A 15856-nucleotide genomic window follows, 5' to 3' on the forward strand; every position below is an offset into this window, starting at 1 on the left:
TACTACAGACCCATATTTGGTATAAATCTACCGTACAGTTCATCATGAGAAGAAGTCATTTTAAAGTTTCTCCATTTTCAGTTCCAGCTGCCCTCACTCTGTCACTGTATTGTCGTTTGTTAATTGTTGAAAATGCAAGACAAACTTTAATATTAACTTTTTGTGGGGTATGAGTCATCAGGGGGTCGGATGGAGGTGGGAGTTTTGGATACTACAAAACCATCAGAAAACACAAAGTTCAGGCAAGCTACAAGAAGACTCAGTAAAAGAATTTATCACGTTTGACATTGCAGGAGTGAAATATTGCCATTACATAAATTTGATAACACACTAGTGTCATAAAGCTTTGACGTAAACGTCATTTAAAGTATCAGAGAAGTTGGTCAAATTGACTTGTTTATAATAGTTAAAGAAAGTAGAATTTTTTGGCTAGAAAAGCTAACATGTGATAAAAAGAATATTACATTTGTGGTGTAAGACATGGTTATCAAAGAGAGATCACCTACAATTCCCTATGGAAGAGATAAGCTACACATGCATGTACCGACGTCTTACTATGAAGTCATAGTGTATGAGCACTTTTTAATTTATAATATCTTTGAAAATATTGCAATAATATCAACAGTAGGAAAGGAAAATGATCCAACATGACCGAGTATGGCAGGTGTTTTTCCAACCCTTGGGGCAGCTTGGATAAACTAGATGCCCATGGGCAACATGTCGAGCCCGCCAGCTGTCAAAAGGAATAAATGACCTTTGACCCCCTTTGAGATAGGAACCTGGGGTTTGCACATGACACTCCATCTCATTGGGTTCCACATTCATGCTTAATATAAATAAGATTCCTCAATGCATGTCAAAGTTATGAACCGTACAAGAACTGACATGACCTTTGAGATAGGAACCTGGGGTTTGCACATGACACTTTGTCTCATTAAGTTAAACATTTATGCCAAATATAAACAAGATTCCTTAATGCATGTCAAAGGTATGGACCGGACAAGATCTCGCATGACCTTTGACCTCCAACTGTGACCTTGACCTTTGAGATAGGAACCTGTGGTTTGTGCATGGCACATTCATGCCAAATATAAACAAGATTGCTCCATGCATGTCAAAGTTATGGTCCAGAAAAACAAATCCGGAAAGATGCACGCACAGACGGACAGATGCACATACACCAAACAGCCATTAGGACGACTATGTCTTTGCTTCTGCAAGTGGGCTTGACAAAAAAACCCTTGCTTGCGCTCAGTTTTCCACTGGTTTGGGAAAACCCTGTCTAACACAGGAAGTCATATAAGATCCTTATATTCTTAGTTTCCCTGAAAGTGTTTCAATGTGGGCCCTGCATATGTTTGGAAGCTCTTGCTCCATCTACAAATCTTTTAATCAAGCCATGTAAACTTGGCTTCTATTTAACTTGTTTAACTTTGGACAACAAATATGTATAGAGATGAGACATTTAAAACAAAATACCAGTAGAAGTATGTCACAGGTTTTATTTTGCAGAAGTTTACATAGAAACTGGACAAAATGATGATGTAATCTACTCTCTTCCTTATGATTGCAGATATAATACTATGATTTGACTCTTCCTGACATTCAAAGTACATGTTCGTTTAAAACTGGTAATACCATTTTTCAACAGCATTTAACTTTCAAAACCTGGCAATTTTTCCAGTTCTAAAATTCTCTTCAAGAAACCGAAAACTTCCCCACATAGATCATAGGTGTAAAACATGTGCCTGGCATGTGCTCTATCACCAGAGCTAACAATGCAGGTTTTATTTTAAGTACAAGATGAGAAAATGTTTTCGATGGTGCTACCTTGTTGTGACTGGATCGAAAAATTTACTTGAAGTGTTACATCATGATAATTGTTCAAAACATACTCTACCCATACCAATGTTAGAACAATTCTAATCTAATCATGCACTGGGATCATCTGTAAAATTTTTTGTAAGTACTAGTATTTAAACAGATTTTCAACTGATTTTTGTTACAAAAAGTTACACATTTTCTCTGTTTCATATATTTATTCTCTGTTCAGATGTATTGTTTGACTACCAATTTTTCCAAGGCTTGTATGTTAAACGGACTCATATTTACTTCAATACTCAACATGGTTACTCGTTTTGTTTGCTCAAAAACATTGAGAAGACAAAGGGAAAAAAAACATCTGAGAGAACTAAACGTGGCTAAAACTAATTTTACTATTTTAAGGGTCTCCTCATTCTGAGTTGTGTAACATGTAAAAATATGTAAGCAGTGAAGAAGGAAGCACCATGAATAGAAAATGTCTTTATTCTCCTCGAGCAACGTGCTAATTTTACACTGATATCAATACACTGTATTAAATTTAAATGTATTTCATGCCAGAAAAAAAACCCCACAAGGGAATGCAATTTGATGTATTTCATACTACAAAAAAATCCCTCAAGGAATATGAAAACTATTTGAATGCAAATTTGCATAAATTATTAGCACATATACAACACCAATTATTACATAAAATATGATTACAATATCACTGTCTTAACAACACCAATGGTACTAGTATATACAGACAGAAACCAGCAAACAATATCAATGTTGCATACAAAATGTGAAATCATTATAACAATGCTGCCGTTTAAAAGTAATTTTACATTTTTATTCTAATAAAACTTAACAAAACGAAAACTAAAAGAAGGCAATATTTCAAGAAATCATGTAGAGATAGTACCTAAGTTTTTCAAATCATAGGTTTGAAGTTAAAAAGCTTTGAAATGAAGAGAAATGTCCATATATTTCTCAAAAACAGAAATATAGACAATATTTTAACCAGAAGTGCGGAGTTATGAGCATTTAATATTTTCATGATAACGAAAATTTTGTGATCAAGGAAATGTAACTCTTCTTGAACATGGAGAGCATAAACATCAAAGGGACATAATATAGTCAATATTTTCTAATTGGGTGCATTTGATTTAACATTCAACTTTGATCTGGATTGCTAAATACTGATCCATGATACTGTGTGCTAAAAATTTAGAACATCTGGAACAGTCTATTAACAGCAAAACTATGCTTTAGCAGAATCTAAATAGTTAAGCTCTAACTGGGACTCGAACCCAGGACCTCTCACCCCTAAGGCAGACACTCTACCACTTCCCTATAACAGCAGTAGCTAATAGCTATGCAGTTTAATTGCTGGATTACATTGCGTGAACTGGAACAATAATCGGTGAACTCCGGATTATCGGCGTATTCGCTTTGTTACCTAACGGCAATTTTTGTGTAAAGAAAAAATATAATCTAATGCTGCCAACGTCATAATTGGTCAAATCTGCCCAAATTTCTCTGACGTGTTGTTCAGAGTATGAACTTACTAACTGGCAGTACCAGTGAAATATTACTTACACTGAATCTTTTATATTTGCCCTTTTTGCAGCTGCCGAACGGCAAAGACGATGAGATTTGTCCAAATATAAGTAATTATTTTACCAGTTTTGAGAGGATTTCAATTGATGGGAAATTACAGTTACAAACTAAATACCTTTCTGCAATACATGGAGTCATTAGCATTCACTGTCAATCAGTATTATGACTGAGATCGACTGTCATTCATTCATTTCAAAGTTTCATAGACAGAGTCCGTTGTTTACATTTTTATCGTAACCGGTGCACTTGTAAAAATCACTTTAGTTTGAAAAATCAAAGTATGCGAAGAGCTATGGTACGGTCTCTAAATCATGGGATACTAAATTATGGAATAATCATGTGATACTAAATGGATTTAGTGCAAAGTCATGTCAAACAAGAAGCTGCGTTCAATAAACGCTTGATGCCCCCGTTGGCATCCTTGTCGATACAAAGCAACCTAAGTCCAAAACGAGGTCAAGGTCAAGGTCAAACTGAGGTCGATAAGGAATGGTCACAGGTTACATCTGCATTAGTATCAAGTCATTCTAGTAAGGGGTATTGATGCTAGAGGAAACGGTCCCATTTGGTTAACCAAGAGACAGCCCAAACAAAGCAACCTAAGTCCAAAACGAGGTCAAGGTCAAACTGAGGTCAGGTGATGTTTGAAGATGAGGAATGGCCACAGGTTACATCTGCATTAGTATCAAGTCATTCTAGTAAGGGGTATTGATGCTAGACGAAACGGTCCCATTTGGTTAACCTCGTACGGACGGACGGATGAACGGACAGAACAATCATTATATGCCTCCCACATCAGTAGATGCCGGAGGCATAAAAATAAACATAAACTGTTCTGTTTTTCACCAATAGAACAATTTTGTAAAGTAAACCTACTTGTATATTAAACAATTATTAGGTTAAACAACAGTAACACTGCTTAACTTAAAGAGTTGTCTGTAGACACTGAAGTTCACTGTAAAAGATGCAAAGTTTAACAAGAGCACATTTTGAAAAGTATTTTTGAGGTTGTAATATCTGGTGGGTGGTGGAATGGATGAGCAAGAAACACTGTAATATACATTAAGTAAGTACAAAAAGGGGCATAATTTCATGTAAATGACAGCAATATTTAAGGACCTTGGTCAATCAGTTGGTATTATAATTGGAAAGGCATGTATAAAGCTTCATTCAGTTGTGACAAGTAATAACTGAGATACAAACTTACTGAGAATCATTAACAATGTGTCTATACACGACAATGATGGCAGGGGTATAGCAATAACTCCTGTGACATTTGTCACAGAAAGCTTAAAAGTAGGGTGTATTCAATATATATACACTGATATATTACAACTATAATGGCTTAAATATTTACTGCCTTGTGACCATATATATATACTAATTATCACCCATTCCAAATTAGACTTACAAAGTCTGTTGAGATCAAATAATCTGTAATAATACTAATTTCTTCATACTGACACTGATATTTTCTCAGAAAAACATTTTCTCTCTAGGCTCATCTCAACAGACTTATAAAATGCGATTCTGAGGTTATATAACATCATGAAGAGCCATTAGTAGCACTTGTCAATAGCCACACCAAACTGACCGGCAACAAGATTAACTGAATTGACTATTTCAAATGACCTGTACCAGATGTTTGATTTTTCTCTAGAATTGACAGAAAGTAAAGCCTTTTTCCTGCAGAAGTAATTGGTTAGGCATTTATAGTTGCTGAATAGCTGCTGCTGGACTTTATTTTAACATTCACATATTTTGAAATGTTTTTTTTTTGTTTTTTTTTTAATTGTTTACATTATTGTAGAAAATATGACAGGAGCTTATGTTTTCAATATAATATCATTAAAATTGCTTTAGAAATCACTAGTTAGTTTGACTTTAAGAAATGATTACAAATGAAAATTACTTTTTCAAAAAAGGAAATTGATGCATCATAACAATCAAGGCTGTCGTTAACAAATTCTGCCTGTAACAGTTAATAAAAGATAATTAATGGCTCATAATAAATCATTATGGACCTTTAAAACTACTTATAGTTTAAACTGCGCATTATACTTACGATTTACTCATTCTATTTACAAAAGAACAATTTTATTTTTATACTATCTTTTTCTAGTTAGTAACAGTGGCAAATCTATGTAGCCAGACATTCTGTGCAATTTAAAAACTCAAATCAAATATTATGGCATAACCATTACTGTGGTTATTTAAAACATGGACATGTTTTTGATACCCTGAGATGTAGTTAATGGAAATACAAGTACCGGTAGTATGAAATTTTACCCGAAAGGGTGTATGTCATAATATTTTGGTGGCATTTAATGCAGATGAAGATCCTGTGTTATAACATATTTTCATGAAATTTCCTTAAAACCATGTGTATTTACAATATAAATATTTCTTGCATGAGTCTTTTGACCGCTTAATTTTCATTTATTTCTGTCAAAAGTTGAACTTAATTTCATAAAAATACTACTTATCAAATACTGCAGACGTGATTATTTTTGCACAGAAACATTTTACCAAATCGCAAATCCAGTTAACCCTTATCATGCTGGACACAATTAATTCTTCCTTTGCGACCAGTGTAGATCATGATCTGCACTGTTTGCCATTCAGTCAGTATCTTTTTTGGTACCCCTTCTAACAGTAAATGGTTCCGTCTAAATTGAATGATGGATATGTTCATTATAGAAATTTAGCAGGAAAAGGTGTACGCGTAACACATCTCGGTTTATATTAGGAAAAGTAGCCTGATTAACATGAATCTGCATGGGGACTGTAGATAGGAAAATAATTTTGTGATTTATTGCAGAGATTAATCTACCCTCTGACATGAGTAAACAAGAGGACCATGATGGTCCTGAATCGCTCACCTCTTCCCACATGACCCAGTTTTGAGTATGACGTCATTATTTGACATAGTGACCTAGTTTCTGAGCTCATGTGACCCAGCTTTGAACTTGACCTAGATATTATCAAGATAAAAATTCTGACCAATTTTCATAAAGATCCATTGAAAAATATGGTTTCTACAGAGGTCACAAGGTTTTTCTATTATTTGACCTATTGACCTAGTTTTCGAAGGTATGTGACCCTGTTTTGAACTTTACCTAGATATCATCAAGGTGAACATTCTCAGTAATTTTCATGAAGATCTCATGAAAAATATGGCCTCTAGAGAGGTCACAAGGTTTTTCTATTTTTATACCTACTGGCCTAGTTTTTGACCGCATGTGACCCAGTTTCGAAACTCACCTAGATATCATCAAGGCGAACATTCAGATCAATTTTATGAAGATCCTTTGAAAAATATGGCCTTTAGAGAGGTCAAAAGATATTAATAATTTTAGATCCACTGACCTAGTTTTTTACCGCAGTTGACCCACTTTCGAACTTGACCTAGATATCATCAAGATGAACATTCAGACCAACTTTCATACAGATCCCATGAAAAGTATGGCCTCTAGAGAGGTCACAAGGTTTTTTTATTATCTGACCTACTGACCTAGTTTTTTAAGGCACGTGACCCAGTTTCAAACTTGACCTAGATATCATCAAGGTGAACATTCTGACCAATTTTAATGGAAATCCATTTACAAGTATGGCCTCTAGAGAGGTCACAAGGTTTTTCTATTTTTAGACCTGCTGACCTAGTTTTTGTCCGCACATGACCCTGTTTCGAACTTGACCTAGATATCATCAAGATGAACATTCAGACCAATTTTCATACAGATCCCATGAAAAATATGGCCTTTAGAGAGGTCACAAGGTTTTTCTATTATTTGACCTACTGACCTAGTTTTTGATGGCACGTGACCCAGTTTCGAACTTGACCTAGATATCATCAAGGTGAACGTTCTGACCAATTTTCATGAAGATCTTGTGAAATATATGGCCTCTAGAGAGGTCACAAGGTTTTTCTATTTTTAGACCTTCTGACCTAGTTTTTGATGGCACGTTACCCAGTTTCGAACTTGACCTTGATATCATCAAGGTGAACATTCTGACCAATTTTCATGAAGATATTGTGAAATATATGGCCTCTAGAGAGGTCACAAGGTTTTTCTATTTTTAGACCTACTGACCTAGTTTTTGAAGGCACGTGACCCAGTTTCGAACTTGACCTAGATATCATCAAGATGAACATTCTGACCAACTTTCATAAAGATCCAATGAAAAATGTGACCTCTAGAGTGGTCACAAGCAAAAGTTTACGGACGCACGGACGGACAGACGGACGGACGGACGACGGACGACGGACACCGCACGATCACAAAAGCTCACCTTGTCACTTTGTGACAGGTGAGCTAAAAAAACTTTGGAGATATATTGAATAAATGATTTTTTTTTGGATTTTTTTTCAGTTTCCAGTCTCTTCCCTCTTAGAATTAAATTGACAGTATTTTGATACACACATTTTCATATTTAAATTGTAATTTATTTATACTTACTAGTGAAATTTGATTTCTCTCTCTATCTTACTCACCAAGTCATAAAAGCAAAGCACTGCTTATTGAACTCTTGGGGAAGTCGGCCAAAGGTTACATTACATCATGAACAGGTTTGCAATGATCGTAATGAGATGGTGATTACTAGCGGGTATGAAATCTGTCCGGTTCAAAATCGCATTTGTCCAGTCGTTAGAGACAGAGGCAAGAGATATTGTAATTTTTTTCAGAAAGTGGTATCAGAGAGGATTGATTCTATGGCCAGTGCTTTACATTTTATGACTCTAACGACTGATGCCAGTCTAATTCCAAATTTTCAATGGATAAATTAACAATTTTGTTCACCTCAAGTTGTAACAATTAATTTAACTTTCTAAGGCCAGTTCCAAGTTTTTTCTGGAAAGATCAACCTATCATTAAGAAAACCTTTTTTTCTTATTTCCCTTTTTATGTAAAATGGAAATTTTTAATTCATTTCTTTGTTTCCTATATTAGAGGCTAAGGCTATGTGACTATGTCTCTAACAGCCTCTCATCTATAACATTTTACAAGAAAGATTGCAATAAAGGCCTGAGTGATCACTGGAATATTTATGATATGTTAAGATTACTTAAGCCTTTGAAGGTGTCTGGACATGTTAATCGTGTAACGACAGTCATCATACAGCTATTTAACAGCAAAATACCAATAAGAGATGAATAAACTGTAAGTTACATGTCTTAGTATTTACTGTTGAAAAACGGCGTTAAACCCAAAACAAACAAACAAAACAAAATGTCTTAGTATCATAATGTAGAGGTAATCTCTATGCTGTGATTAAATATGTTCCTTGAAAAAGCTCTGCTTTTGTGAAAATAAAATGCTGATTTTACTAATGTGAAAATATAATTTATGTTTTGACTTTCCAAATCTGACTTGTTGGCACATCATTTATTGTACCTATATTTTTACAACTGGCTTGTTACTTCATACAGTAAGCAAACTATATATTAACAGCGTAACTTTACAGTTTAAAAATTGCATAATTATATTACAAAAAGGGAATTTCTTTCACTTGAAAAGATGTGTTGATAATGAGCATTCAAAATTTTGTAAAAAGAAATTAAAAAATTTGACCCACAATATAATACAAAAATCAAGTCTTACTACGGATTATTGATACAATTTGTTCCCTGAAAACATAGAATGTAAAAGTCAAACAACAAAATTTAATAGTAAATAGAATCATTAGAATGAAATGATAAGTTATGATTCATAATCCAGAAATATTTTAAACAACACAAAATCAGCCTTTGACAACCTGATGATACAATATGGCTGAGTTGAATTGTCAGAACATGGAGTTATTTCTTCTACTCTTTCTCTGTTACTCAACTACGTGACGTGCTAATGAAGATGTGTGGTAAGGTGGTAAGGAGTGATTAAATGATAATTATGTACCTCTGATCACTATCCAGTCTCAAACATTTTGATATAAATTACTTTGGCAGTTTTATTAGCTAAAATGTTGCGTTTAACCCTTAACCTGCTATATTTCTATAATGGACTGGTCCATCTTTCAATTTGGACAGTACCACTTATTACTCAAAGGGGTTTTCACTGAAAATTTACTGACTGAATAGCGAACAGTGCAGACCATGATCAGACTGCACGGATGTGCAGGCTGATCTTGGTCTGCACTGGTCGCAAAGGCAAAACCAATCGCCGCCAGCAGGCTAAGGGTTAAGGAAATTCTATGGCACTATATTTTAGCACCTTTCTGTATGCTTACTAGCACATGCTAGGTACATCTCTCAAACAACCTGTCCTTAATAAGCAAACATTATCATTTCAGTAAAGATAAAATAACAGCAAAGGAACTCTCTTAATTAATCTGCTTTCAGGTATACAGACAGTGAAAGGCCAATTTACACCCCAATTAAGATTATAGTGATTGCATAATGGCAGATTCTTGTTTTTGCTCAAGCATTTTTCCATAATTTTGATGCAATTTCTTGCTGAAACTTCATGGAGCATCTATGCTTGACATTTTGGTAGACATTTCATCATGAAATAATAGCACTTCAGAATTCATCAGAATGATGGCATATCCCAGTATCACCACTTTAATATGCATCTCATGCTTAGCAGTTTATTTTGTGACTAAATGGAAAATAGCCCCCTCTTTTCTTTTGCTTTTTATACTGTGAAATCATTTAATTTCATGGGCATGAAATTTCGTGGTTTTGGTCAAAACGGCAATTTCGTAGGGATATGTATTTGTGGATTTCAACTTTTGAACATAAAATGAATGGGAATTAAACTGTTCGTTGGGATTAGATTTCGTGGATGACTAAATCACGCAATTCACGAAAATTAGTCCACCACGAATATTTATGATTTCACAGTACATTATTTACTGTTCATCAGGAAAATGTATACTGATTCAGAAGATATTTGCAAGGGGCTGGGCTTAAACTGTAGTTTGATATGAAGTTGGTGAACATTATACAGAATAAAGAATGACAGTTATTTAGTGGGTTTATGCCTTCAAGAAGTATGCCAATTTTACCCTTGCCAAATTCATTAACATTCAAGTTTGTCTGCTATTTCTGTATCAAGCATCGTGGATCTTAATTCTTAGATCTTTTCATTACTTTCTACATTTATCTTAGTAAAGGAAACAACAACAACAACAACAAGTGAAATCATCACTTGCGTTAAACTTATTTATACACTAGGCTGGCAAGATATTTAAACAATGATAAATTAAGAAAGTTATCTTTCTTAGTCTAAAACATGTTTACATTATGGAACAAGATGTGTGTCCATAGGACACTGGTGCCCCCACTCCTGTCACTGTTTGCATGTTTATGACTTAGTCAAGGTCCAAAACTCTAGTCTGGCTGTGTGAAATTTCAAGTAAAACACCAGACCAACAACTTCACATGCTGAGTAACAATCCTGTGGGGTTTGATGACTCTAGGTCAAATATATGAGATATGCACAACACAAAATCGGACTGATGGACAGACGGATGGACAAGGGCAACTCCGAGTGCATAAAAAACGACCTAAAATTAACTCAGCAGTTTAATTTATCAGAAAAGTAATATTTCTTACAATCTCAGATCTGACAGAAGTAAATACATCTAGCAGGTTTTCTATAAGATATCAATGTATGAAACTTCAAATTGCAAGTTAACTTGATAATATAAGCAGTTTGTCAGCAAAATGTATTTGAAAGCATGAAACCAGATCACTTCAAATTGAAACGTATAAGCAGATGAATCATAACCCAGTAAACACCCGACGTCGTACCGACGTTGGTTAGACATTGGATTTTGGTCGCGACGTCGGCGACCTGAATCCAACGTCTAACCAACGTCATAACCACGACGTCTAATAGACGTCAGACTTAGACGTCTAGGAGACGTTGGAATTAGGTTGGACAGAAAGTCTGTTGTTTAAATGTTTTCATTTATGGAATTAACTGGTGTAATTTTGCTATAATAGTTTAAAGGTAGTTATGCCTGAACATACGCTTATAAATAATAGTTCATTAGCACATCAAACATTATCATTAATTATGTTATGTCGCATGAGATTGTCTATTTTCGGAAACAAATTTTTTTTTACCAATTTAAAACTGTTCAGGAAAAAATTGCATTCTATACACATGTATAAATTATTCTAAATTCACCTAAGGATCTTCTTCTACACATGTTGTTTAATAGCCATGCCTTCGCGAGATAAGCCTGCATCGGTTTACACAAGTCTTCCGGTAATTTGATATTTGTGGGATAAGATAGCAAGTTTATAAATACTTTACACAAACGGATCCGCAACGTGAGTAGCAGATTTTTGAAAGTTGTACTTAGTTTAATAGTTATTCTTTTTAATGTTACGTATTCTTTCAAGGATTGATGCATTATGTTTATTACTTTAAAAATCAATTGCGTTTAACATAAAACTTCATTACATTTTATGAGGTTATAGAGAATTATTTTAGAATTTAAAATATAACATGTTTGTTTTGCATGTAGCAATTATGTGCTTTAGTAATAGCTCTAGCATACTTGTATAAGTTTTCAAATTTTATGAAATGATGAAACTGTCAAATTTTATACATTTCAGATGGGAATTTTAGTGGAGTTGAAGAATCATGCAGACATGACTAAACTTGAAAGTTTCAATTACTGGATTACCTTTTTTGGATTTATGATATTAGACTTATGTCGCTATCATGTGAAATAAAGATGATAAAATACATGTGTTGATTACTTGTTTGATTGCAAATTCTGTTGAAAATTTGGTCAGATTTTGGTTGGAAAGTGGTTAGAAAATGGTCGGATTGCGACGTCTAGCCAACATTGGGATCCGACGTCTAAACGGTTTGCAAATCCAACCAAAATCCAACGTTAATCCGACGTCGGGGTCTGACGTCTATACGACGTCTAACCGACGTCAAATGCCTACTGGGAAGTCAGTAATTTTATGGAGTATTTGCCCTAATTAAAACTTTGCATTATTGTGTTTTTGAAGGTTCATAAAATAAACTATTTTACACGTCTTTAACAGAATCTCTTATCACATTCATCGACTGAGCCGTGCCATGAGAAAACCAACATAGTGGCTTTGCGACCAGCATGGATCCAGACCAGCCTGTGCATCCGCGCAGTCTGGTCAGGATCCATGCTGTTCGCTTTCAAAGCCTATTGCAATTAGAGAAACTGTTAGCGAACAGCATGGATCCTGACCAGACTGCGGATGCGCAGGCTGGTCTGGATCCATGCTGGTCGCAAACCCACTATGTTGGTTTTCCCATGGCGTGGCTCAACTGTCTTTGGCATCCAGCTCGGACAGATAAAACATTTCTGACAGACAATAAAACCGAAGCAATAGAAAAATATACCCACACAATGCTCTTTAAATGCAGTAATTCCACTGGCATTCAGTCGGCCTGTTTCTGTTTTTAGCACTTGAATTTTTCATCATAAAAGCTATGTACAGCATACATTTCAGTTCAAAAACAAAAATAAATTTGAACCATTACATGTACTTAGAAACTGAAATCCGTATCTTATGTAAGTAGTAAACTCTTCACTCTAATATTCAGCAAACTGTCTTATTTGTACACAATCTATTTTGTATTCTAAAAGTTCTAGAGGAAAAAATTGTGCCCAAAAAGGCACTTAGCATAAATACAGGTAAACTTTGTTCAGTCAAACTCAGATAAATCAAAGAAAACCCTTCGCTTGAATTCATCATCATGTCCGAGCAAAATCCCTATCTGATTTATTTTGTTTGATGGCTCAAACTATCATAACTCAAACAAATTTTGTTGGTCCCATCATGTTCGAGTGAATGAAGTAAGACTGTATCTTTAGAAATTTCAGTTTAGCTAAAAATCATATGCTTAATCTATATACCTATATAAAACTTTTCTCCGTAAATTCAAGCTCAAATAAAGACAGCTTTTTACTTGTACTGTAATGCCTCTGATGATATAACATATTGAGTCCAGTAAAGATAAAACGATAGGCCATATTGTCTGCCTGAATAAATCAATAGCAAGTACTTGTATCTAAATATCTAAGATCCTCTAAACAAGATAATGTCTAATGGAAACAAGATTATCAATTATATGTTTATCTCAATAACAGGTTATCTGAAAAATATGAGAAAATGTTATTTCTCTATGACTTCATGATTATTACCTTCCTACATATACTGCTGTGTCTATGAATTCCTGGGACGGTAGCATTTCTTGCATATTTACATTGTATTTTTCTGTTTGTATCATAAGTGACATTCGTCTTAAAAGCTAAACTGACATTAAAACTGAATTTCTGTTTTACAAAAGAAGAATTAAATCTTGTAACAAAGATTGGACACATCGCTCTGATCTCAACAGTCTGACAGTTTGTTAAATCTGTCCAAAGAATTTTGGAACAATAAACTGTGTTTAGAATGACTAGATTTATGAACAAAATATTACATAAGTAACATAATTCTAACCTAAATATCTAAACGTAAAACTCTAACCTATATGTTCACAATCGAAATCTCACAAACAGTTAAAACACCAACCTCTCAAAAGACACTGCAGATCTTGTTTATTTCAGATCACATTTAGTTTGCCTTTTTATAGTCAGCAGCATAGAATTTATGTCTCACAGCTTGTTATATTTTTGAAAAAGTAATAAAATTTTCTTTGATTATTAAGTTGAATATAATCAAAATTAAAATATTGCAACTATTATCCAGTCTGTGGTGCTAATATATACTAATGTATTTTCTCTTTACCGAGAAATTTTCCAATCTGCCATACATCTAATTGTAATATCAACAGCTTTACTTTTGGTCCCAACTTCTAATTCATACGATATAAATATAGAATGACCTTAAGTGAAAGACGATGTGACAATATCATCAAATTAATGTTGGAATATTGTCTTAATATATATATGTGTGTATATTTACAAATTTATGGAATCAAGTGCAAATGACATTGAAAATATGACAATTGTAAGATATAATGATAACAACAGAGTGGTGACAATACTGTCCAAATTGTATCATTCAAATACCTCCCTCTGCTTAAACATTTTATCTCATAAGCTAATATTGTCTACTTGTTTACCGATTGTTAATGTGCTTTCATGATGGAATCAAAACTGACATACAGTCGAACCATAACATCAAGAAATGTCAACATATCATTGTTTAAGACATACTACTTTATGTGAAGTAAATATTATTTCTCACAGATACTTCTATTAATTCTTACAGATACTTCTCTAGTAAATAAGATCCAAATATCTTCTGTAAACTGATGAACTGCTGACGACTCAAGTTAGCGATCTCTCAGACAAATTTCTATGGGCCCTTCACATGTTTCCAGTTTCAATGCGTGAGGTTGGACATATTCTACTGTTTAAAGCACTATCATTTAATGCATGTTATACAACTGTTAATCCATATATTTTGCATTGTAAAGTTAGCACATTTAAAGAACATATTAGGCCTTAATATACAGTATGTACAACTATAACAAAATTGGCATGAAGTCTGTATAATTATTAAAAAAACAGATTTTGTGAAAAATAAGAATGTTACATATTATTAAACATTGTTAACTTTATGTCTGTTACAAGTTTTGGAATGGAAAGCTTCAGTCAAATTTGTATATTATTTTTTATCCAATACTGGAATATTTTTCTGATATAACCAATATTTATTTCTATGACTGCTATGACATATATTGCTTTTCCAATCCTTTCTAGTTTCTACTACAACAGGTTGTCTAAATTTATTTCTCCACCAGTTTCTCCTATTTAGGCACTGTATAAGTCTGGTTAAAGGTTTTCTAACACTATGTATGCTTGGCATAAACTTTCTTTCTCAATCACTTGAGCATGGCATAAATGTTCCTTTTTAACTATTGTTAAATGCATTTTCCTCGATATTGTAAATGTTCACACATTCATATCTCCATACTGGTTATTCCATTCAGTGTATTTCATTAACGTTTCAGGAGGAACACTTTTGCGTATCTTCTTGAGTGATTCCAGGAAATCAGATAACTTCACTGGCCGAACCTGTAAAACCAAATATTAAATTTTAACAAGAGCTGTCCTTAAGACAGCATGCTCCACTATTCGGCGATTTGACAGTAAAATGAGTTTATGTCTCAATAAGAGACCTCTTCTTTATAAGGAAGATACACCAAGATATAAAAAGACCCTACTACTCAGCAGGGTTAAAGGTCAAGTATGGAAGGGGTATTGACATTCTTTATTTTGATGGAATTAAATTATATAAAAAACTAAGAGCTGTCCGTAAGACAGCCAAGCTCGACTATTCGAAATATTGTCACAGAAGCAGGAAATTATTACCCAAAATGTTAAATATCAAAAGAGTTTTAAGTTCGAAACGGGACATAATTTGACCAAAATGCATATCAGTTATGGGACTTGATGCTATCAACTA

The 15856-nt window shown here is 33.9% G+C and overlaps 1 protein-coding gene across 2 annotated transcripts in view; it reads right to left on the reverse strand.

Moving 5' to 3' along the window:
• Positions 1-5195: 5195 nt before the first annotated feature.
• LOC123529710 (spastin-like) overlaps positions 5196-15856 on the reverse strand; it is a 56937-nt gene continuing 46276 nt past the window's right edge. For both annotated transcript variants that reach the window (XM_045310223.2, XM_045310215.2), the window contains one exon: positions 5196-15465. In XM_045310223.2, the coding sequence (XP_045166158.2) occupies positions 15343-15465 (123 nt within the window). In that variant the 3' untranslated portion in view covers positions 5196-15342. The remainder of the gene's footprint in view (positions 15466-15856) is intronic.

The sequence above is a fragment of the Mercenaria mercenaria genome, chromosome 1, assembly GCF_021730395.1.
Source record: "Mercenaria mercenaria strain notata chromosome 1, MADL_Memer_1, whole genome shotgun sequence".
Taxonomy (NCBI): Eukaryota; Metazoa; Mollusca; class Bivalvia; order Venerida; family Veneridae; genus Mercenaria; species Mercenaria mercenaria.